The sequence below is a fragment of the Rhamphochromis longiceps genome, linkage group LG18 (genome assembly GCF_057381845.1).
Source record: "Rhamphochromis longiceps isolate RC_006_pf linkage group LG18, R_longiceps_female_GT1.1, whole genome shotgun sequence".
NCBI classification, from domain to species: domain Eukaryota; kingdom Metazoa; phylum Chordata; class Actinopteri; order Cichliformes; family Cichlidae; genus Rhamphochromis; species Rhamphochromis longiceps.
Window position 1 is genome coordinate 25,643,768 of NC_140574.1, and position 24,062 is coordinate 25,667,829.

The 24,062-nt window shown below is 39.9% G+C and overlaps 4 protein-coding genes and 1 long non-coding RNA gene across 7 annotated transcripts; 2 read left to right on the top strand and 3 right to left on the bottom strand.

Moving 5' to 3' along the window:
- The first annotated feature begins 1,636 nt into the window (after window positions 1-1,636).
- LOC146648425 (uncharacterized) lies at window positions 1,637-3,847 on the top strand. Its single transcript, XM_085388201.1, has 5 exons — window positions 1,637-1,990; window positions 2,296-2,404; window positions 3,347-3,457; window positions 3,603-3,681; window positions 3,756-3,847. The coding sequence occupies exons 1-5, from the start codon at window positions 1,893-1,895 to the stop codon at window positions 3,845-3,847; spliced, it is 489 nt and encodes a 162-aa protein (XP_085244327.1). The 5' UTR covers window positions 1,637-1,892.
- Window positions 3,848-4,763: 916 nt separating this feature from the next.
- Window positions 4,764-5,811, bottom strand: LOC146648426 (uncharacterized). 2 transcript variants are annotated; one of them, XR_014908585.1, is made up of 5 exons: window positions 5,666-5,811; window positions 5,519-5,548; window positions 5,351-5,401; window positions 5,176-5,258; window positions 4,764-5,062 (listed from the first exon to the last, which is right to left on the bottom strand). It is a non-coding gene; the product is annotated as an uncharacterized LOC146648426 (long non-coding RNA). The 2 variants fall into 2 exon arrangements; XR_014908584.1 differs by having other exon boundaries at window positions 5,351-5,404; window positions 5,666-5,810.
- A 338-nt stretch (window positions 5,812-6,149) lies between these two features.
- Window positions 6,150-16,229, bottom strand: ccdc39 (coiled-coil domain 39 molecular ruler complex subunit). The gene is made up of 20 exons (XM_085389022.1): window positions 16,006-16,229; window positions 14,933-15,052; window positions 14,649-14,795; window positions 14,386-14,544; window positions 14,205-14,297; window positions 13,986-14,114; window positions 13,452-13,643; window positions 13,258-13,361; window positions 11,885-12,017; window positions 11,243-11,437; window positions 10,949-11,113; window positions 10,732-10,869; window positions 9,685-9,893; window positions 9,480-9,603; window positions 9,217-9,376; window positions 9,016-9,122; window positions 7,350-7,490; window positions 7,046-7,225; window positions 6,879-6,967; window positions 6,150-6,791 (listed from the first exon to the last, which is right to left on the bottom strand). Exons 1-20 carry the CDS (start codon window positions 16,099-16,101, stop codon window positions 6,617-6,619), a joined length of 2,856 nt encoding a protein of 951 aa, XP_085245148.1. The 5' UTR covers window positions 16,102-16,229; the 3' UTR covers window positions 6,150-6,616.
- A 1,254-nt stretch (window positions 16,230-17,483) lies between these two features.
- Window positions 17,484-23,825, bottom strand: dcun1d1 (DCN1, defective in cullin neddylation 1, domain containing 1 (S. cerevisiae)). Of its 2 annotated transcripts, none has more exons than XM_085389025.1 (7): window positions 23,673-23,825; window positions 20,535-20,748; window positions 20,251-20,419; window positions 18,538-18,668; window positions 18,373-18,455; window positions 18,182-18,278; window positions 17,484-18,097 (listed from the first exon to the last, which is right to left on the bottom strand). In XM_085389025.1, exons 2-7 carry the CDS (start codon window positions 20,704-20,706, stop codon window positions 18,021-18,023), a joined length of 729 nt encoding a protein of 242 aa, XP_085245151.1. In that variant the 5' UTR covers window positions 20,707-20,748; window positions 23,673-23,825; the 3' UTR covers window positions 17,484-18,020. The 2 variants fall into 2 exon arrangements, with proteins under 2 accessions (XP_085245151.1, XP_085245150.1); XM_085389024.1 differs by lacking the exon at window positions 23,673-23,825 and adding an exon at window positions 22,202-22,350.
- setd9 (SET domain containing 9) lies at window positions 22,400-23,584 on the top strand. Its single transcript, XM_085389023.1, has one exon. It carries the CDS (start codon window positions 22,537-22,539, stop codon window positions 23,413-23,415), a length of 879 nt encoding a protein of 292 aa, XP_085245149.1. The 5' UTR covers window positions 22,400-22,536; the 3' UTR covers window positions 23,416-23,584.
- Window positions 23,826-24,062: the final 237 nt, after the last annotated feature.

The following is a 24,062-nucleotide window of genomic DNA, read 5'->3' on the forward strand; positions in this document are numbered from 1 at the left end:
TTCTTATTCTTATTCTTATTCTTCTTCTTCTTCTTCTTCTTCTTATTCTTATTCTTATTCTTCTTCTTCTTCTTCTTCTTCTTCTTATTCTTATTCTTATTCTTATTCTTATTCTTCTTCTTCTTCTTCTTCTTCTTCTTCTTCTTCTTCTTCTTCTTCTTATTCTTCTTCTTATTCTTCTTCTTATTCTTCTTCTTATTCTTCTTCTTATTATTATTATTTTAGATGCTTCTTCTTATTATTATTTTAGATGCTAATTTATCATTTTTATTTATAAAAGTAAATTAATGTTTTTGATACATTTCATGTCCAGACAACCTAGATTATTTTTGTGCAAAATGTTTATGACATTGTCTTGTGTTTGGATATATGGCCACTTAATTAGGTACAACTACCTCCAGACCTTTCTTAATTCTTTATGACATTTATTCATCAAGATGCTGGAAACAATCCTCAAACATTTTGCTCCATACTGAACTGATTTTTCACATCCATAATGTGAAAATTCTGTTCTAACAAATCCCAAAGGGCGCTCTATTGGATTAAGGTCTGATGAGTGTGGAGGCTATCTGGATACAGTGAACTCATTGTCATATTAAAAATAAACCGTTTGAGATGATTTGATCTTTGTCACATTGCACATTATCCTGCTGGAAACAGCCATCAGGAGATGAGTCATTAAGGAATGAACATGGCCATCAATAATAAAGGTTTTGTTTTGTACTTTGGACAGCCACTTTTACTCACTTCATAATGAATTCATTGTTGCACTAAAGTTGAACAGTAACACCAAAACTTGTTGTTTATCAGAACCATCTGAGCTGAGACTGAGGGTGGAGTCTGACAAAAGGGAAACTGTCACAGTTTTGTCTTGGAAGGACATTTCAGTGGAATCACGGAGTGAATCTGAAGGTTTTCAAATGGAAACTTCCACTTTCAGCCACTAGGTGGCAACACACATTCATGCCTTGTCCCACTTTGACACACCTTTTCACCATTTTTTACCCACAGCAAATGATTTCGTTCGCCTCATTATTTTTCATCAACCAAAACTAAACCATGTCTCATAGATTTCTAGTTATGCCAAAGAGATTAAAATGTTTCTTTTTTGAGCACGCAGTGCTCCATAACAAATGCTGTTTGACCGCAGTCAGCTCTGTCTTGCACTAAAAAAAACCCAACATAACCGATTTTAGACCTGGGAGAGTCCTGTGCAGCTGTTCTCAACTTCAGTTGTGTCCAAGTGATCCTATGATTTACAGTTAGAACCTGACTGATCATTTAACATTTAACAAGGAATATAATTGATTAACACAGCACTGGGGAAAAAGTTGTATTGTGCTAGGAATGGGTAAAAATGGTGTGTGCCTTTATTCTTCAACACACTCTCAACTCTCTTGGGCAGCTTTCCTGTAATTTCTCCAGGTTTCTCGAAGAACAGTCGTTTTCGTCTTCGTTGCTTGCTTAAAAGAAAAAGAAACATTCACAAAACACCCAAAGTTTGATCCTGGGAGGTAGAAAGGAGACTAAAGGAATGTGTGTAGCTGAGAATGGTTTCTTACACGGTTACATGCTGTGTTTTAATCCAGTTTCACGCCTTTGAACACATCTTCCATGGAAATGCTCGACTGCAGAAAGCAGGAAATCAGTTTAAAAAATATTCAGTGTATTGAATATCCAGAATGAAAGACACAGAAATAACCAGCTGCGTCTAATTGCATATATAACTGTCCCATCTCCCACGGCACAGGCCATGTTAATCAACCTTACACTGACCTCCTCCAGTCTTCCACATGAGCCGGGTGCTCTTTTAAACCCCAGGGACAGTTTGAGCAGACACTTAGGAGACGTTTGCACACTACAAACCGACCTTCAGCATACCCGCCTTTAGTATGGACCTGAGATTCCTCTTTTTATCTTCATCTCTGATTGTGGGGGCAACACTCAGCATCTCTCCGGCTGAACGCACTGCACACTGCAAAATCAAATGGTAACGTGTATCGTCTTTGAGGATTTGTGTGTGGAACTGAGATGTTGAATTATACACTTTGCAGTGCACCTTTTCCTAAAATGAATTCATGGAGTTATTAATATCAGATGCAGAAGTTTTGTTGCAGTGAAGTTCAATTCAGTCTTCTTTGGTCGTGTTTGTGCACTCACATTAGTCATGTCTGTGCAGAGAACAGTTTCCATTTTTTTTCTTCTTAAAGTAACATCTCTCTTTAAGTGAACTGATATTTCTTGTGCTTCTGTCAACACATTTTGATTGAATAATTTCACTGCTCTGCTCTTCAGGCTCTTTGGCATCTCCTGCAGCAATGTCTCTGAAAGGCTTGTGAGCCAGATCAAAGCCTGGCAGATCAGCAGAAGCTGTCTGTATGCAGGAGAGCAGTGCTCCTATGAGGTCAGACACATCACTTCCTATTCTTTAAAGTGTGGGATAAATTTTTTACACTAAAAAACCTCAAACTTCACCCTCAGTGAAGATGAAGCATTTGCTAACCATTAATAACATTTGCTATGTATGTTATAAATGCTGTTTATGGGATTTGGGTAAAGTGATCTCTTTCTTGATGTATCTATTTAAATGAATGAGTTACTGCTAAAAGCAAAGACCCACAGACCCACAAACTCTGCCAGATCAAACATGCAGAACTACCTGCTGCCTGCTGTAAAGTTGTTGCAAGGGAGAAACTGAAAGTAGCACAGCGGTAAGTGGTATTATTGCATAGTAGAAGTATTTAGAAAACCACAGGAACTCAGTCTTGAAAGTGTCAGACCATGTAAAGCTAACAAGCAGGCGCACCGAATCTGAATGAATCGCATCAAAATGTCACCAAAACACTGCTGTCTCAATAACTGCAGTTTCTTCTCTGGCATTAACATCAGCATAGCAGGACTTTCCCCAGGTCAAGCAGTTCCTGTAGGTATGTTTAGGTGCCTTAACGTTTTAGAATAGAATAATCCTTTAATTGTCCCACAAGAGGAAATTTGGTTGTAAAAGGAGCAAAAAGACACATGTACAAACAGAGCAGGATACAAGACATAGAACAGAAGCACACAAACATTTTTACATATTTACATCATAGACAATAGTTACCAAAACAGTACTGTACAGTTATTAAAATTAACCCTTTATTGACCGGCCCGTCAAATTTACCTGTAAAATGGGCCCGCCGGTGGGCCCATGGTCAATAAAGGGTTAAAGTACAGATAAGTGGCAAACCTAGGTTGAGCTCTCAGCTGTCATTTTGCCAAGCCTGCAAACTCATCAGACTCCTTCTGGCACTTTGTGTTACATAAAATGTTACTGTCAGACTTCAATCAGCTTGAAATGTCTTGACAGCTTGTGTCATCAGCTCCCAACCTGATCATAGCCACGCACACATCTCCCAGAACAAAGAAAGTGAACGACCTTCAGTTCCTTGTAGAGCAGTCCACAATTTGCAAAGTGACCGTAAGTGTGTATAAACTGTGTATAAATTACAGACTACAAGTCTGGTGGAATGCTTGATCGGAGATAAAATCAGAACGCTGAACATTTCATCAGATTTACTCCCAGAATTTCTTGTTTGACAAGCCAACATGTTTCTGACGAGCAGGGAGAGGCGGTGTCTCAGTTCTCCACAGATCCAGCTGATAACGGCACAAACTACTGCAGCATGCAGAACCTGATGGACGGTAAGTGGAATAATTGCTCGATGTTACTGTGAATTATGAAATCACATCAGCAATGTTTGCTTCTCTCTGCTCAGGAAGTACACTGAGCGACGCCGAGGGATACAAAAAGTTCAGCAACAAGTGGATCTGCCCTGGGTTTGATGCCGCCAAGTGCGCCCTGCTGTAAGAGACGAACGGATCCTGCAGGCTCCATATGTTGCCTCTGAGAAATGTTTGCTTTGAACAGTGTGTCCTTCTCCATAAACAGAAAATGTCCACAAAAGATATAATAAAAACATCCAAATTTTAGTACATCCCCTGCTTCTGGGGCTGCACATTAAACTGGATCTATGTAAACATTAAAGCTTACTGTCCCACAGCCCATTAAAAGAGAGCTGGAAAAAGCTTCATGTATACTTCATGTACATTTCCATCGGTGTAAAGGAGACTTTACAGCGGGATTAGAATGAGGTATTCATATTTTCTGCATCATTAAATGAATACATGCATATTTCTGTGACATTGTGACGCACAGCTTGTGCTTCATTCAGTGGTTTTAGAAAATCACAGCTTAACAGCTTGCAAATATGAACCATTTACTCCCGGCAGAGAATCTGTGTTGTGCTCAAAGCATGTTGTAAAAAGAAGAATCAGCGCTTCCAGAAAATTTTAAACCAAAACTCTGAACATCCTCTCCCATCAGCTTTACTTTTTAATCTCTCAGCTGCTTTTGTTTGTGCTTTTAAGGGTTTGAGTGTAGAGATGAAATTGTAATTAAGTTATACTGCAATATACTGTAATCCAGTAAGATGTAAACCATAACTGTAGTATAGAAAACTCAGGGTTATCTGGTTACGACGAAATCCTGTTTCCTCTGTTTTGGATACTTAGTAACTCAGTTTGATCACAAAGCTACAGATTTCAATTTCAAGCACTTTGATTCATCTTTAAAACAGCTGAATCGCCCCATCTTCAGGTTTTTGGACATTTGTCACACACAAGAGCTTATAGCTACTTTCATTCTTTACAAGCAATTCATTGCACAGAGGGAGTGGCCTGTTTCTGACATACAACAGGTTTAAAAGAATTGGATTGTTTGGTCATTTTTGTTTCGATATTCAATGTTTATCTTTCATGTTGAAGACGTTGCCTTATTCAAGTATTAGAAACACATCAGTTCAATTCCTCTGTTAAAGACTAATATAAAACCATCACCTGAAAATGACTATAAATATCTGCTGAAGTGAACTTTACATATCCCACTCAGATAACCGAGTCGAGCTATGATCAACACAAATCAAACGAGTAAAGACAAGCTTGTGAGGTGTCAGACTTTGGTGATGTTTCTAATTTTCAGACTTATACTGGAATCTGGTAGCTCCTGTCTGATGCGCTGGCCAAGCTGAAAGACATCATTTTTAAACCCATTATTTTGAGTCGCTCATTGACACACATACAGAACTGGCTGTTACAGTTTCTATCGACATTAAGCTTATTTTGTAAAAAGACAGGTACCTCGTTCAAGATCAGCTGAGCTGTCGTCTCATTTAGATCAAATGGGCCAGCGTACTGGACATAAGCCTGAAGGATTGCCACGTCTGAAAGATCAACAGAGAAAAATTAATCAAAATCAGACCTTTGATTTCAGGCCTCAGTGCAAATTATACACTACAATTTAAAAGGCACTTACATTCTGGCGTATAAACTGCAGACATTGCTCCTTCAAAAGCAGTGGGAAATGCTGCTGAAATGAGCACAGTTAAGGTCACATTTCATATCTAGACAATTTTAACTTATAACCATTGTTATTTAAAAGATCGATTTTGCATTTCCTTATGATCACTAAAGAGTAACTCACTGGTCTGTGCAGGCGTTCCTATTACAGTTACTAAAACATGAGCAAAGTTAAGGTCACATTTCATATCTTGACAGTTTTAGCTTATTAACATTGTTATTTAAAAGATCACCATTACATTTCCTTATGATCATTAAAGAATGTACTCACTGTTCTGTGCTACAGATGTGGCCAAACATCCAGCAAACAGGATCAGCAGCAGCATGTTGAAGCTTTATTCCAAAGAAAAGAGCGAAATCTGTTAAGGTGCAGTATTGTTCCTGTCTGCTTTTAGTCTGTACGAGAGACTAATAGTGTTACAGAGAGGGAGTGGCCTGGTTGCAAAACTTCCTTGAAGAATTGGATGAGCAGGAACAATGGGGTCAGAACAAACCATGTCATGAAACATGAGGAAGTAGCACAGTTTTCAGACAGTGAGGCACTCCTACTCTTTAAAACATTCTCAGAAAAAAAAAATCAGCTACCAAAAAGTCGAACAGATTGTAACACACAAAGAAAGCACAGAAAACATTTCAGCTGCTGCTAAAGCTGGGTAAGAGAAATAGCTGAATACCTTTCACACTGTGTATATGTAGTGAAGTAGGTAGTTTAGGAAAGCTTTCAAGGTACCGCAGTCATACAAATACTCAACAACAACAACAACAATCTTTATTTATAGAGCACATTTAAAAGCCTTGGGCATACCAAAGTGCTTTACATAAAACAATAAAAGGTTCAAACATTGATAACGGATAAAAAAAATAAAAAATAACGAGTTATGTTCATAGATAAAAGCTACCAATAAGAATGACTACAGCACATGGGTAATAGCAAGATAAAAGCTGTACCACCATAATAAAAGACACCAATAGAGAGTGGCTTGTCAATAACATTTTATTGAGAACTCTTTGCGTATGTATGTATTTGTAAGACAAAACAAGCAAAGAAAAGGAGAATCCAAAGAAAAAAATCAGATTACACTAGATTCACAGAGTCTGAAAATCTAACAGATTCAAGATTTACTCTGAAATGAGTGCGACACACCAAAAAAGACACAAAAAACAAATGATCCTGAAACGGAGTAGTTCTCAATGGTAAAGCAGCAATCAGAGGAGAAAGACACTAAAGCTTCTTTGACTTTCTGCTGCTGCTTGAGCTGCTCGCAGAGCTGGAACATCTGGAGGTGGTGAGAGGAGGGGAGGTCGCAGTCAGATCCAGGCTCAGTTCCACTGTCTTCAGTGTCGGGGAGTGAGGCGCCGCGGTCCGGGGGCTGGCGCTGGCTGAGGATGCCAGAGACCTGCAGAGGAAAACAAAACATAAAAATGCAAAAGAAGAAGCTTCTTTGGAGGATCAGAGGTTTTATTAGGAACGGATGAAGCCTGACCTGAAAGAGGTGGAGCAGCGGGGGGAACTTGTCTTGGAGCTCCGCTGGCTGGCAGGAGTGGGAGAAGGAGAGGGAAGAGACAGACTGGCCTGAGAGAGAGAAAGCGTTCAAGTTAAAGGAGCTTCAACAGTAAATCAAAGCGTTCAATAATCCTTGAAGAACTGTACCTGCAGGAAATACTTCTCCATCACTGATCTGAGGTCAGGATTGCCCTCCCAGGCCTCATTCAGCATCCTGTCCACATTCTTGATGAATTCCTTCAACTCCCTCAGCTTAATGTCTTTCTCTTCGAAAGTCTCGCCTTTGGTGCCCTTTGCTGAGCGGACTTCTTTGGTCAGCTTAGAGAACTGGAAAATCAGCAGAGTAGCACACATTTATAACATGGCGCTGCTTCGTTCTGCTGTTGACTGGTCACAGGTGCGGCAGGTTAACAAATGTGCTTAGAAAACATGATGCAGTTGGACATCAAACCTGCTTTGAGGCTCTGTCAATTTTCTCCTGCTGGGAAGTAACTTCTTCGTTCATTTTGCTGACGAGGGCATGTTTGTTCTCTATCTTATCTCTCTCCATTCGCTCTTCTTGTGGCAGACTTTCCAACACATAGTTCAGGTCCTGAAACCAGAGCGCGGTGTACACACAAACACATAAAACGAAAGCATTCACTGAGGCACACATACACAGGGATTCATGCAAGGTTAGTTACACTAGATGACTCCGATAGTTTTTACAAAAATTAACTGTTAATAATACTCTGCTATATGATACTCAAGCTACTCTTTCATGCTGGAAATGAGAACAAATACCAACACAGATTTTTTAACTCAAGAAGATTAAAAATGGTAAATAACATTTTACTGTATAACTGCTGTTGACCTGAGACTGGTTCTTATAATGTGGAAACTAAGCAGCTCTCACACGGAGCTTATTATTAATTGTTAATTAGATTGTCATTAAATGTCATTAAACTCCAACCCCCTCGATCAAATTCTGGTTTATTTAATAGATAAACTGATGGACAATATGCAGCTGAGAAAGATACTTTCAGCTCTTTCTGAGCTACACAGAAACACACCTTCCCCCACATGTGTGCGCATAACCAAGGACGCCAAACTCCTTTTACATCATGAGCCAAGTGCAGTGGCCTGTTAAAATTCCCTTTCTGACAGCGTGAAGAAGATTAACTACACATTTAGTCCCCAAGATATCTTGATAAAAGACAAGGAAGTGCAATTTTATTTTATTTTATTTTATTTATTTATGTTTTGTTTTTTGTTTTTTTGCCTGTCCCATTTGGATCTTTAGCCATCAGAATTGTTGTCTGAAGACCAAGAAAGATGCCAAGCGGATTTACTTTACCAATTGGATCATCGTGGCCTTGCCATATTGGTCCATTTGATTGACCTTTATTATAATTATGTATTTATTTGATTTGATTTTCAGTTGTTACAGACGGGACAGACATGACTGGGGGATAGGACAGGGAGAGAGAATGAAAGAAAGAGAGGGAGAGAAAGAAAAATAGAGGGGAGAAGAGATGGTGAGAAAGGGGGGGTGCAATTTTAAAAGTACGTCTCAGTTTTTCTACATGATGATGAAAAAGAACTGCTGTAGTAAATGAAAGAAATGTGTCTACTGGGCCACACTGGAGTCTATGTTAGGCCAATTCTGGCCCTGTGCCTTGTTTTTCACACCCCAGCAATAAAAAAACAAAGTCATCTGCAGGTTAGCAACTTCATGAATTGTTTCACCCCCTGAAACTCCTCTCTTCAGATGTTGCATGTGATACTTGTGATACGAAAGTAGCTCCCTGATTGCATAGTTTCATCTGTTATCTGACAGATAAATACGGAACCAGCATCCCAAGTAGTCAAAGTCATCTTTCATTTTATCAGCAAAGAATAGCACCAGCTGGTGGTTTCTACAAACACAGGAAGAACTGAGTATACAAGACTATTTTAGACCCAACTCAAAAAACATTAACACACTAAACTGCTTTGTGTGTTTAGCCTGTAGTTCAGCCTTGTGCTGAACATTATGATGACAGACTTCACCTAATTCCGAATTAGCTTGAGGTATTCAGCATTTAAGTACAGGTTGCTTTTTCTTAGTACTAGCAGCTACAATAAATAGCAAAAACCTGCATATCCTGTTGAAGCTCTTGGATCTGCCTTTTCATATAGTTCAGCGTCTCTTGACCCACATTCAGCTGCCCTTCCAGTTTCACTTTTTCCTGGTACATTGGACCTAAAGAGGAAAAAATGACATAAAACTTCCTGGTGATAAGGGGGACTTTTGAGTTGCTGGTTTGGTGTCATTCCATCCACCCTCTCATACATACTGGATTCATTCACTTTGTTCAGAGACTGGCGAAATGCAGAGTTACTGTTGTTGAACAGCTGGATGGTGTTTTCCAGAGCTTTGTTTTCCAGCTCCACTTTGTGGATTGTAGCATCCAGCTCATCGCCTTTCCTCCTAAGCTCCTCTTTCTCTTGTGCAGCCTGCAGAAAAAGCACAGAGTGGTCATTCAAAGTGATTGTGTGGTGCTGTGGGGAAAAAAAATCAAACCATAGTCTGCTTTAACACAGCAGTGTGTGTGCAGACCTTTGTGATGTAGTAAGCCTGCGATTTCGCCTCTTCTTCCTCAGGAGGTGCCATGGAAAGGCTCACAATCTCGAAACATTTCTTCATCGTGTCAATCTTGGATAGTTTCTCACTGAGTTCAGCACTGAAACAGAAAAAAATCTGATAAACCAGATGCAAAACTCAACTGACAGCAAAGTGGATAGTCTTGTTCTTTTTGTCCCACCTGAGTTTCTGCCTCTCCTGCTCACTGATCTTGAGCTGTTGGCTGAGCATTTCTTTGTAGACCTTAATCTCATCCTCCCTCTCCTTCATGGTTGTTTGTAGTTGCAGCAGTCTCTTCTCCAGCGACAGCACGTTGTCAGCCTTGCTGTACAGAAGATCCCTCACACGTTTGACCTGTATCTTTAACATTTGGTGCTCCACTTTGTTTTCCTGATGAGAAACACATGAGGCTAACAATAACATGTGTGGTCCATGGGGTATCCATCCATTTCCATGTGATCAACAGAAATTTTAATGTTTTCAGTCCTAACCCACATTGGTTAGTGAAGAAAAAACAGGCTAATTATTTACTATTTATTAAAACACCCATTGTTTGACTCATTATTACACTTTTTTATTCCACAAAAAGATGAGACATCATGCTAACGCTAAACTAGCCAAGAACCCAGAGTGTTGTTAAAGCTGAGCGAATGCAGACCCCACCCCGTCAGCTGGACCCTGAATGTGTGTCCTCATTAGGATAGGGATTTATGTTGGTGTGTGGGACTGTAGAGTATAGGGTTATACTGATAAGTGTTTCAGGTCATTTTTCAGAGAAATGTGAAAGTAATGTAACAAGTTAGTTTCTCCTGAGGGTAATTAAGTTATGTACTGCATGTGTTCTGTGTAGTACAGACAGTACATTACTTATTTTAAGTGACAACACCAACAATGATCATAGCAAAGAGTAAAAAATACCTTCAACACGCTTAAACATTTGACCACACAGCATGCAGTCGATTTGCATGAACGTAATGTCTTTGAAATAATGGTGTTGACTCTCACAGTGGAGCTAATGAAAACCTAATGAGAATCAATAAGAAACTGCTAAATTCTTATCAATTCCCATCCCTACTCCTAGGGGGTCATCTGATTGTTGGGTTGTCTCTGTGTTATTGTAGGTTCTTTAAAATAAAAGCTGAATTTAAATTATAATGGTGAACATAGCACACCACAACCACGTGCCTATGAGCATGATGCACTGAATTAGCCTCCATTAGTTAGTTACCTGCTTCCTCAGTCTGAGAGTCTTCAGCTCCTTCTCACTGGTGTTACGGATTAGCAGGAGCTCCTCCACCTTACTGCTCAGATCTCTCTTCTGAGCTTCAGACTTCTCAATCTCTTTCCTCAAACTGCGAATATCATCCTGCCAGAGACAAACAAATGCAATACGTCAGATGGGATTCATAAAAAGGCAGAATAGTACAGCGAAGCATCAGATCGACCTCAGCCTCCTTGAGAGTGTCGGTAAGCACTTTGGCTTTCTTCTTTTTCTCTTCGAGTTCTTCGGTCAGCTCAGCGAGCTTCCTGTCGAGCATTTTCTTTTCTTCTTGGTTAACGTCACCTTTCAGCTTTGCCAGTTTTGTTTTTAGGAAGATCATCTTGCAATTCTACACAAAGCAGGAAACAAGTAAGGAAGGAAGGTTTAACATGTTGGTATTTCAGCACCAGAGTAGTGAAAGCTGGCTAGCGCACACGTTCGTGTCTGTGCGTGAGTGTATGATTTTTGCTAAGCGTGCCTGGTCACTTATGGTCATCTGGTGTCTAATCAGGTCCTGTTCCAGTTTTCTGAGCTGACTCTCCAGGCTGTTAATGGTGGATTTACTCTTTGAAACCTGCGAGATAAAATCCTTCTCCTTTGTCTTAACGGCCTGCAAACGCTCCTTATGATGCAACAGCTCCTCCCTGCAGTCACGCAGCTGGACATCCAAGTCCTGTAGCACAGCACAAGCAAAGGGTTACACAGCAGGTCTGAGGCACCGAGCTCGGAGTCTGCTCATCTGGGTTCTAGCAGGTGAATTATTAAAAAACCCAAATTTTAAAAAGTGAAATTGAAATCATGCTACTTCTGATTACACCATGTGATCATCTCGATTCTATTACATCACTGCAATTACAACAGACCTTTAATGAGCCTTGAGGTTTCTGCAGCCTTCCCTTGTATGGTGTTAATACATCAGTACAATCAGTATATTTAGTTCATGCTATTTAAATAACACTGTTTTATAGTTTTGTAAAAGGTTTTTCTTTTTCTTGTATGTCTTATTCATGCCATGAAAACAAAACCAACATAATAACGAGTGTAGGCAGAAATTCTTAGACAAAGTTCTTATTCTGTGCACAACAGTTCTCTTCTACCTGGATCAGATTTGGCAGCTCACCTTGATGGCCTGTTCCTCATCCTTAAGAAACTGATCCATCTGTGCAGCTCTCTCCTCCTCACTAAGGGCTGTCTGAGTCACCACCTTCAGCTTCTCGTCCAGTGCAGCGTTGTATGCCCTAGCCTGCCTGAGTCTACAACACAGACACACACACAGGCATGTATATTTAACAAGCCCTGCAAAAAGGCGCAGATTTATTAGATAACCTCTAAAAACAAAAAAGACAAATATTTTAGACATTGTCAAAAAGTTGTTGAAAACTAAAAATGATATTGTTATTTTTTAGGCAAATAATAAACAGTATTCATGTTTTTATACCCAAATATGAGCGGGCACACTGGACTTCTCTAAGAGGTCAGAAAATAATTAACAATCAACCACTCAAACTATTTTTCTGTTCAGTAAATAATTGTAATTTGCCATCTTCATCAAATAATAATAATAATAATGTGCTTTACTGTTTTCTTTTGTTTTTTTATTACATTTTGATCATTTAAAAAAAGAGCTTACGCATACTGGTGGATTAACTGTTACAGAAACAATAAAAAATGATTTTCATAATTACCACTACAGTTAATTGGGGGCACTGAGTGCCAATCTACCTGGCATGTGTAAAAAATTAGTTCTTCCCCTTTTTAAATTATGAATTAACTGTGATTAACCTCATTATTTGGAAAGCTGAGTCCAATTTCACTCACCACAATCGTGCCTGATTACTGGCAGAGCTGTTAAATCAAGAAATTGCTTAAACAGAAGCCATTTCTTGGGCCTCCAATGAACCACAGTCAGAGCCAACAGCCACAAATGGAGAACAGTGGTGAACTCATCCAGGAGGTCACAAAAGAACCAGAACAACATCTAAAGAACTGCAGGCCTCACATGTCTCAGTTAAGGTCAGAGGTCATGATGCAACAATAAGAAAGAGACTGGGCAAAAATGGCACGTATGGGAGAGTTCAAGGATAAAACCACTGCTGACCAGAAAAACCCACAAAGGCTCTTCTCACATTTGCCAAAAACATCTTGATGATCACCGAGACTTTTGGGAAAATATTCTGTGGACTGACAAGACTTTTGGAAGCTTTCTGTCCTGTTAAACTAACACAGCATTTTCTAAAAGAACATCATACCAACAGTCAAACATGGTGGTCGTAGTTTTAACTTTTTACTTTTATAAATCTGCATTTTGTATTTGCTCCAATTATGTTTGTCTAATATTAAAACTTTTTTTGATTGGGAAATGTGTGTGTATGGGGGAAAAGAGGCCAAATACTTTGTCACGGCACTGTACAGTATACATGCAGTACATGGGAAAGAGGTAAAACATCACAGTGCTATTTTATAGGCAGGGATGTGTCGTAAGATTCCACTGACTTGTCATTTTTATCCTGGATGTCTTTCTTCATTCTGGATATCTGGGATGTCAGGGACTCCACGTCAGAGGTTGTTCTGTCCAGTGTGTTTTTGCAGGTATTCAGCTGCAGGACACAAACATGAGCATTGACTGACAAGCTCTTAGAACATGAAGCTACTACTCCTTTAGATACAGCACAGTTTGAGGAACTGACCTCATCCTGCAGCCTGCTGCAGTTACTCTCCTGCTCCTTCAGATCCTGTCTCAGTTTTGCTCCCTGTCGGTTGGTGAGAGTTATCTTCCTCTCAGTTTCCTTGTTGTTGCTCCTCTGAGTATCTAGCAAGTTCTTCCTCTCTGTTACCGTGGCATTCCTTTCCCTCATAGCCTGGTTCAACTGGGCAACTTGCTGGAATGATAAAGGAACAACACAGGTGTTACTCACGTGTACTTCAATGTTAATTCACATATTCTTGGCTTTCCTTCATGTCTTTTATCAGCAGAAGTGTAAATCCCCATGTAAATGACCACGGCAGACCCAGTGGCATTTTGATCATCTTTATTTTACCGGTTGCTGTACACACAGACACAGAGCTGCAGCTCTCCCGCTGCCAGCGCAACATAACAACAACAACCACGTTCACCAAAACTCCAAACTTTTAAGCCGGCATGGCGTGGCATATGCTGCCACGCAGATGGGTCAATCGCACCTGCAGCAGCAAACCACGCCCCACCACACCGTACACTTTACCAGAGCACACTGCTGCATGTCTTCATCCCGTTGCATCATCTGCTTGATAGTATTTTCCCACTGGTGGATGAGTTGCTGGGCCTCCAGGTGTGCCTGCTGCAGATTCTCTGTAGTCTTATCCAACGCGATCTGTTTGGACAGGAAAGGAAGCAGCAGTCATCCTGAAGGAGGTTTTTGTAACTGCTTTGGTTTGTCTGCTGAGAATCAGTCTCACATTACCTGAGCAGATAAAGTCTCAGTCGACTCTTTGACCAGTGCTCTTTGCTTTTCTTTGGCTTCCAGTGTCTTCTTCTCTATAGCCAGAGTGAGTGACTATATGAGGAGAGATCAGACAGTTGTTAGCAGAGAGTGAAAACAGCTTGATCATCCATATTCCAGAATTTATTTTTATTTTTTTAACCTTGATCTTCTGCTCGTCCTGCTGAGCATACTTGATGATGGCCATTGTGTCCTCATCTTTACGCGCCGACTCCTCTAAAAAGACATCCATGGTCTGCTTGTCCCAGTTCATCTGCTCCATAAACTCATCCAACTTCTGTTTGCCCTTGAAGATGTGGTTCTGGCAAGATGGGCAAAAGTTCAGAAGGTCATTTTGGTACCAACAGCTAAACTAAGCCAAATCCTGTATATGATGTGTATATACAGATGTTTATATACACAGACCTCTATCATGTCTTTCCTCTCTGCTAAAGACTTGAGCTCTTTCTCCATCTCAGCAGCCTCCTGAGCCTGGCGACCGTTCTCTCTATCTGAGAGAGCTGTCAAGTGTTTCTCAAACTCTTCCTCTCTTTCCTTTGCCTTGCATAGAGCCTGTGAGCAGAAAAAACATCAGAATAACAAAGTAACACGCCATGACACAGTAACTACAAGCCAGTTACAAAAGTCTCACACACGACACACACTGGTACGACAAACGGTAAATTCACAATATGCTCTAATAATCTCACCTCAGTGTTATCCAGCTCTTGTTTGGCATTCTTTAAGTATTCAGTCATTATCTTCTTGTGATCTTTATTTCTCTCAAGCATGTGCTCCAGCTCCAGCAGCTCCATCTCTTTTCTGCGAATCTGTTGTTGAGCAAGTTACCAGATAATGTAACACAAGAATGTTTGAATGTTTGAACAGGGCTAAGCAACACTTAGCCACCTACCAATTTTTTGAAAAACCTTAGGACTTGTGAACTCAGGCACTGCTACAAAGTGGTCTACATCAGGGATGTCAAGCAAATGAGGCCAGAAACAGCCTATTGGAAGGCTCTGGTTACAGCTGTCAGGGGGTTCAAGTCTATTCCAGCTGCAATAGGGTAAGAGGCTGCGCAGACCCTGGAAACTCCACATTCGTCCTGTGCTTTGTAAAGTGAAGGCTAGATGTACTGACAAAAGACTGAAAAATAACATATATTTGTAAAACTGCATTTATTAACACATCAGCTGTCCTTCCTCTGTTTTAGATAAACATAAATTGCTCGTTCATTGAAGGAGGAAAAATAACTGATCAAGAATAATACTCTGGTGATGGCTTAAAAAAATGGGACCCAAAGAGCCTTTCCACTATAAAGGGTGTTTCAGATTTTGATTTTAATCATTGCTGTTGCTCAGCAGAGAACTTACTATTTGAACTTAGAGAAATCAAAAATCCGGGGGGGGGGGGGGGGGGGGGGGGGTTAAAAATATATGAAAAGCATAATGCATAAAGTGGTCTGACCCTTCTGGTCTAGATACTTACAGCGTCAATGTAGCCCCAAAACAAGCATATTCTCTATTACATTGTGCACCGTATATACGATATATATATTCTGGCGTTTTTGTCGTAAAGTCAGAGAGGACGCAAACAGACCTGACAACAAAGCATGAGACCCCAAGCAGAATTTATTTTACGTTGTGAGCATTACAGTCATTCAGAGGCTCGTTCAGAGATCCCGGATTCCTCTGTTAGATTTGTTTGACACTTTAGATTACTTCACTTACTAAAACTATTAGTTTGGCGGTGAGATAAACAGTTACTACGTTCCCACACTCACCTCCTCAAGCAGTGCCTTGTTTTCAGCGTTGGGCTCGGGGATAGCAAAGTGCTCATCCCAGCCTGTGTCAGGCAGAGCTGTGTTAGTGCTAGACATCTTATTCTGATTAAGACAGCCTTTCTGAGGGGGTTAAAGTAATACTTATTTCCACTAAGATAGTGTCAACTCCAGCTTTTAGCTGTTCCGCTGTTGCCGTCTGTTGTCAGTCGCCCGTAGCAACCACGCATCCATATAAACGCGTCAACGGAAGTAAATAACGCGAGACTACAGTGAAGCACCCATAGAAGTACACTTGAATATATGGAATGAAGTTTGAATATGTAGAATGAAACTTGCATATAAAGAAAATGATCTTCTGAATTAACTAAATGAAAAGTGACGTCAAATTTGTTTCCATTTTTATCACTTCTCTTCCTCTTTGAGATGTGCTTCAGCTTCTGCTTGAATTGCCATCTCAGTTGACATCTCCATCAGTGATGTTAAAAGAATAATACAAAATCCAATGACCCGTTTCAACTAAGCATATTATAGCCTACCTCTCTAATTCTCTAACTGATTAATTACTATTTTAGGAAACAGCTGTATGAGAATCAGTTGGATTTACCTAAAACCACAGGTCCGTTAAGTTGTAACAACCTCAAACTTAAAGAAGCTTCTAATAGTTATGGGGACATTAACCTGCCGATCATAAAACATGGCATCACATATCAAATTTGCTCCTTAATGTAAATATTTAAAAATCAGCCAATCACATAGTAGCAACTCAATGCATTTTATCATGTAGACATGGTCAAGACAGCCTACTGAAGTTAAAACTAAGCATCAAAATGGGGACTAAAGTGACTCTCAATGCGACATGTCTGTTGGTGCCAGACAGGCTGGTCCGAGCATTACAGAAACTGCTGATCTCCTGAGAAAATATCCAGTGAGCAGCAGTTCTCTGCCTCGTTGAAGTCAGAGGTCATGGGAGAATGGCCAGATTGTTTTCAGCTGATAGAAAAGCAACAATAACTCAAATAACCCCTTGTTACAACAAAGGTGTACAGAAGAGCAACTCTGAACATACAGCACATCTAGCTTTAAACTACATGAGCTACAGCAGCATTAGACCACAGCAGGTGCCTCTCTTCAGCCAGTAACAGGAAATTTTGGCTACAGTTCAAAGACTGCCTGGACTCAAACTGGTTTCATGAACACCACAATGAGTTCACTGTACTCAAATGACCTCAACTCAGTCCAGTGGAATGTGGTGGAACAGGAGATTCTCATCATCAAGCCAGCAAATCTTTGTCATGCCGTCATGTCAATCCTGATGAAAATCTTCGAGGAATGTTTCTAGCACCTTGTTGGATTTGTGCCATAAAACATTAAGACATTTCTAAAGGTTAATGAGGGTATTTGGCAATAAACCAAACAGAGACTGACTTTCAATGTCTCATTTTCTCTTTCTAAGTATAAATGCACAGAGGCTTGGCAACTTTAAAGAGACCAAACTGAATTATTTATTTTATCCTTACGCATCCATGTTTAAACAAACAGCATTATGATTTAAAAAATTACAATCAATGTTTGATACTGACTTGTAACACAAACATATCATAAAACCAAAATCAGGAAATGCACACTAGTATTAAAATTCAGTATTTAAAGAACGACATCCTCTTTGCAAACCCTTGTGTTTACATTACAGTTCAAGTGTGTATATCTACCTGTATCGGAGTGCAACCACATCAGAGACCCACGTGGGATCAAATGGAGACTCCTCTCTAGTTGGCTTGAGCGCACACAAAAGCCCAATACTTTAGATAAAAGTTTCAAACTATCACGTGTTAACTAACAAACGGATATGCCTTTTGTACATACACATAATATATATAAAGTCTCTGCTGTGTAAAATATTTCAGTCCTGAGGGTTGAAAAGGCAACATAGTTCCCAGCTCAGCGTGACTCCACTGTCCTCCAGTCACTGATTTTGTAGAAACCTCTCATGGCTGTTACTTCAGTGAGAGCGGACCTTAAACTGCAGTGCTTTTGGTTCCGATGTGTGGTCGCGCAAACTCCACAAAATCGTCAATAAGGACGGGCCACGCTCCTATCGAAGAAGCAAAACAGATTCAGCGATTTGACTCTGAATAACACGTTTCAAGACATGACTGCCAACGAGAAATCTACAAACCTTCCTCGTCGTAATTTGACATGTCGTCCGTGATCATCGTGCTGAAGTCTAGTAAGAGATTCCAAGTGTCCTTAGGAATCGATCTTTTATGGTGTTCCTGCAAAGGATGAGGAGCAAAGTTTATTTCTGAGAAACGATGATACCTGCGTACTTAGCATAGCCTTGTTATGATTTATTTATTGTAAACTTACAACTAAAAATTTGTTCCACAGGTCCAGGAACTTGAATCTTCCCGGGAGAACTAAATTCCAATATGCAATTGCCATTTCTAAATCTGTAAGAAAAACAGTATTCAATCGAAAAGAAATTCAACCAAGAAAACAAAAACAGCCAATGAGCATTAAAAGGATTCTTACCCAAACCTTTCTGGCCAGGATTCTTTGCAAAATTAAATGTAAACTGGTAGAAGTCCTTAAATTTCCTTGAGTCCTTTAATTCTTGCTCTATCTTAGGGAGCTGAGCTTTTAGCTTCTCTATGCTGTCACACCTGCAGAAGGATAAAAAAACAAAACAAAACACTGTTGCTGTCCAGTGGCTAAAAATGAAGCGGCAAAATGTAGCAACTGGTTTATATCTGACAAAGTCCAAGCAGACCCTGGAGCCTTTACAGTTGTCAGTGATTTTATAGCATAAAAATGTAAATTATCACAGAACTTTACTTTGGTGTCGCCGTTTCCAGAAAAGTTGGGGCAGTGTGTAAAATGTAAATAAAAGCAAAATATAATAATCATCAGAATCGTTTCAGCCCCACATGAAACTGATGTACGAGGGCAACCCCAAAAGTAAGGTCTCCTATTGTTTTCGAAATACATAGGAAATACAAAATAGGAGACCTTACTTTTGGGATTGGCCTCGTAGTATAAGGAGGATCGGATCAGATCAGATAAAGACTGATATTTCTTATTACTTTTTGAACAATATGCTCATTTTTATTTATTTAGTTGTTTATCTTTAGCAACACAGTTAAAAAAAACAATTTTAAAAAATGGGTCAGACCAGAAGAACAAAGCTAGAAAATCTTTGCAACCCGCAAAACACCACCTGGTGGAACACCTCCCAGCTAACTAACATGATTGTGTGCAAAAGGCTCCCATGAGCCACATTAGAGCATGCGGAAGGGATCACTTGCACATCTGTGAAGGCACCGTTAATGCTTAACGCTACGTGAAGGTTTTGGAGCAACATATGCGGCCCATTCAGATGTACGGACATTGAATAAAGGCGTGGCTAAGATTGATCAAGCACAAGTTGTTGTGGTCAACAGACACATCCTGGACAATCGTCCATTCTGACACTAAAATTGACCAAAATTTGCAAAAAACACTCAATGCTTTATTCAGTATGATCTGAAATGCTAAATGCTAAGCCCATGAGCTTAGCAGAAACTTGTTTCCAGAAGTCCAAGTAGAAAGCCGTTTTTCCACATGGGACCAGAACTTCTCTTGCAACACCTCTATCGCCTCCTAGAGGCCATTAAAAAGAATGCGGGTTTTTCAGACCAGGAAACTGCGACCATTTTTTATACTACGTTCAGATGACAATTTTTACAGGAAAGGAATTTTTTTTTTTCACTTCAAAAATGTCAACCCACAGTCAGCACGTACCGCATTAACATGAAGCGAGAGCTGAAGAGCACTAACGGTGACATAAAAAGAGGCGATGCAACACAGTGGGAATTATGCCTCTGTGCCAAAATCTTTGATATGTGATGCTGATATCAAATTTGATATTATTTAAAAAAAAAACAATTAAATTTGTTGCTACTCAACCTCTAGTGTGATGTCTTTTTCTATTTTTTTTTAGGAAATACAGCATTTAAAAACTTTTCCAATCTAAATTCTGTTTTTATTTACATTTACTGTGCTCAAACAATTTCGGAAATATGTTTGCATCTTTCTCCAAATAAAATCACAAAATAAGCATTTTTAAATGAATACGTGCATTTGCACAACAATCCACCCCATCAGTCTTACTTAAAGTTACACCAGTGTTTGAAGGATTGTTGCACATCACACATAGGAACACAGTTTCCCCCCTCTTCTTTTACCATCTGAAAATGTTTTTCTCACCCCTGTTCTGTCATGCCTTCCATGAACTCCTGTTTCGAGAACTCGCACTGTGTTGCTGCCCTGAACTTCCAGGCGATGAGAAGGACGCTTATACTGGCAGGGTCCAAACCCAAGTCGTCACAGAATTGCTGGATCCCATCAATGCCTATTTTGTTGTCGTCATGAGGATCTAAGAACAAGAAAAATGAATTAACTGATTAACCATTCAGAGTATTAATTTCAGTCCTGTGCTGTGTATACAATTTCTAACCAATGGAAACATTATAGCGGTGCTTTTTCTATACCTCTGTATCTGTTATACAGCTGCTCAAGCTTCTTCTTGTCTAAGGCCCCCTTTAGATTTGAAATGTAGAGCTCTGGACTTTGGAAAAACTTATCTGTGGCAACATCTAGCTTCCAGTCATTCTGTGCCAGGCAGGTCACTGCAGTCTTCTCACTGGATTGTGTAAAAATCATGAACTGGCGAACTTTATCCTTCTGCGAGGACTTCAGCTTGTTCTGCACAGACACAACACACAGGGCACATACTCAAATAGCCAAAATACACAAATAGCTGAAGGTATGAGGCAGCAACAACAATATGGAGTAATTTTTTCACGTATTAATTCCCTGTGCGACTTGCACAGAATGGGAGATTACAATAACACTGCAAAGCGTACCATCTGAATTTTCACACAATAACCTAGGGCTGCTCAATTAATCACATTTTAATCTCAAGTACGATTTTAGCCTCCCACAATTAAATGAATGTGACTTTGCAAATACTGAAATGTGTGCTTCACCAACAAAACGCAGAGCAAAAGCAAATCAAATGCTCACTAAATCAGCACCTGACCGTGTGCCTGTGTGTCTCAATTATAACTGTTACCTTATAACAGTAATATAGTCTGCACATCCATGCAGCTCACAAAGACACGCTGACATCAACAGCCAATCAAGATTCTATTTGGCCAAATATTTCTGTCCACTAAACATAGTGAGTAGTAAAGGCTTCAGGTAAAGGGTAAACATACAGGACAAACAAAAGATTTATCTCCTTTATTTACTTTCCTAAAGTGGCAATGCTGCTAGAGATAGGATCTCCCATATGTGAAGTACACTGCTTCGAGTTTTATTCACATCCATCATGCAGGTACACTGAATGGAGTGAGAAACTTTAGATTTTGCTTATAGGCAATGCACATGGGCCAGGTGAATAAAGACCTGATGTCTCTGCAAAGAGTAATTTATAAAGTTGAATTAACAGGGATGTAGCACAATGTAAATGTGAAAGAAGTGCACTGCTGATTTAAGTTTGTATTAAGTTTTGGTACAGTGTTTTTCCTTCTCTGAGGCGCACTAAATTCAGGTGACTTTTGTATTTTGATACAAAGATATGAAGGCGGTGTCTTTACGTGGCACTGCAATAAAAACAATTCTGTAATTGAAAAAATTATAAATAATCGTTATCTCAGTACTGAACGAAATAATCGTGCCGCTCTTCAATAACCACAAAGGGTAGGCTAGCTGTTAGCTACAGTGAACTCTGGCGAAACACATCTAAATCACAGTAAGAGGGAACTAGCAGCGATATGCTATGCTGATTGCATTTACCGACTTCTAGTGTATTGACTGGCGGTTTCCTTGTCTTAATATCAATACTACTGATAAAGTTACGCATTCCACACGACAACGATCTAAAAGTTGTCATTTTATGTGTTTAAATGATAGCAATCGTAGTTAGCTCACTGTGCTTGTTGGTTAGCCCCACTGTGAGCTACTTAGCTAATGCTAAAGGAGAGGGGGCTGTTTGTTTTCATTATTTCAGGCGAATTTAAGGTATTAAAAGCAGTTTTAATACTATGATATGAATCCGAAGAGATGTGTTTTTATACGTTTATGTGAATGGGTACATGTTATATTTGCCCCTACAAACAATAATAAAATAAATAAAAAAAGAGTAATTTCATACCATGTTTGTCACTGCCGGGCTACTCTTCCTCCCATCCAGCTGGCTTAGTGCCCGTAAAGTTTTTACAAGTCGCGTAAAAAGTTTTTCCGGTTGAATCACAGCTCTTCAAAATAAGAGCATACAATTTATAGCCTATAACCTATACAACTTCCAGAAGTGTTAATTATCGATTTTTGTTCCTTATCAAACATAAAATACATATCTAAAGATATTTAAGCAAAACAAATTTAAAGTTCGTTCTACGTTTTGAAATAGCAACAAGTGTTTGTTTTTTTTATTTTGAAGCAAGTTATCGGAAACGACTCGACGATTCATCCAAAGAACCTCGTTCTTCAATGTCCGACATACAAACAAGTCTCTGGATGTTTACAGTTGTTTTGCGAAGATTTCAGAACAAATGGAAGTCCTACCGACACAGGTTTGTGCCTTGGGTAGTCTTCAACCTGTCTAAAAATGAGAAAACACTGCGGAAGGTGACTGAGCGCTCGAAAGATAAGCTAGTCCCCGATGAGGAGGTTTCACGGAGCCTGCTGGCGCTCTTCAGAGCCCTGTTCAGGAAACATGGGTTTCATCAGAGGCAGTTCCAGACTCCATTTATGCTGCAGCTAACAAGTGAAGCAGAGCAGGTTGGAGGAGATCCGGTGTGCGGACAGGATGCCATGTTACAGACACTGGGATTCTGCATTGAGCGGAAGCCTAGCACTTTATCCTTCGCAGGAACTGGAGTCTTTGTCACCAAGGGATTTGTACCCAAAGGAGCAACAGTTGCAATGTATCCCGGAACTGTTTACCAACCCTATGAGCCCATTCTTCTTCAGTCCATCAGAAACCCCTTTGTTTTCAGATGCATTGATGGCATCCTGGTTGATGGAAATGACAAAGGCATCTCTAGGATGGTGTTCAAGTCGTGCAGTGGAAGAGACAGAATAGGTCCTTATTTGACCAGCGACACAAGCTGGCTGACAGACACTCCCCATAACCCCCTGGCTGTGGGTCAATATGTGAACAACTGCTCCTACGAGAGGCCTGCCAACGTGTGCTACCAGGAGTACGACCTGCCAGACAAGTTTCCCATTGAGCTCCGCCAGTATCTCCCTAACGTCAACTACAGCCAGGGTACACAGAGGCGTCTGCGGTGTGTTGTGCTAGTGTCGCTCAGGGACATTTCAGCAGGGGAGGAACTCTTCTCTAACTACTACACCATTGTGCATTAATATAGTTTCCAAAAGCCTGCATCTGTGAAATTCAAACCATATCTCCACTGTATTTAATTAAAGAAAAAAAAGGAAAAATCCAACCGCAAAGGCAAAGCTTTTTGTTGTTGGTTGCTTTAACAGAGCAATTTTGTAACATTTGTGGATGAATAAAGTATTTGTAATCTTATTTGACATGTGTACCACAACCTTTTCATTGTTGATAAGACAGTAATTTCACTTAATATTAAGTATATGAATTATGGTACCCTACTTACTTGTGGTTTGTGGTTCTAGCAGAAAAGAAAGAATGAAGTTTCCCTCTTATTGGCTGAGTCAAAAGTCATCACAAGTGCTGGTTTAAGAGTGGTGCGCTGATACTGCTGGATGGTCCATAGAGTTGCTCAAATGTTTTAGCTAAAAGCTTAACAACAATCAAATGACCCAACAGTGGGACAGAGAACTCCCTTTTAACAGGAAGAAACCTCAGGCAGAACCAGGCTCAAGGAGGAGCGGCCATGTGCCGTGAGGGGAGGAAGACAGGACAAAAGACACACTGTGGGAGAGAGCCAAACATAAAAATAACTATTGATTAAATGCAAAGTGATGTATAAACATATAGAGAGTGTGAAGAATAAACAGTGAAGTGTAACTAAGGGAAGGTTTGG

Coding starts and splice junctions, on each gene's coding strand:
- LOC146648425 (XM_085388201.1), top strand. CDS start 1,893: ATGGACCTGAGATTCCTCTTTTTATCTTCATCTCTGATTGTGGGGGCA. Junction 2,405..3,346: donor GAGAGCAGTGCTCCTATGAG/GTCAGACACATC, acceptor ATGTCTTGACAG/CTTGTGTCATCAGCTCCCAA. Junction 3,682..3,755: donor CATGCAGAACCTGATGGACG/GTAAGTGGAATA, acceptor CTCTCTGCTCAG/GAAGTACACTGAGCGACGCC.
- ccdc39 (XM_085389022.1), bottom strand. CDS start 16,101: ATGTCTAGCACTAACACAGCTCTGCCTGACACAGGCTGGGATGAGCAC. Junction 13,644..13,985: donor ACATGCAGCAGTGTGCTCTG/GTAAAGTGTACG, acceptor TTATCATTCCAG/CAAGTTGCCCAGTTGAACCA. Junction 6,968..7,045: donor TGGAGAAGTATTTCCTGCAG/GTACAGTTCTTC, acceptor TCTCTCTCTCAG/GCCAGTCTGTCTCTTCCCTC.
- dcun1d1 (XM_085389024.1), bottom strand. Junction 20,420..20,534: donor GCTGTATAACAGATACAGAG/GTATAGAAAAAG, acceptor TCTTGTTCTTAG/ATCCTCATGACGACAACAAA. Junction 18,098..18,181: donor GTCAAATTACGACGAGGAAG/GTTTGTAGATTT, acceptor CTTCTTCGATAG/GAGCGTGGCCCGTCCTTATT.
- setd9 (XM_085389023.1), top strand. CDS start 22,537: ATGTCCGACATACAAACAAGTCTCTGGATGTTTACAGTTGTTTTGCGA.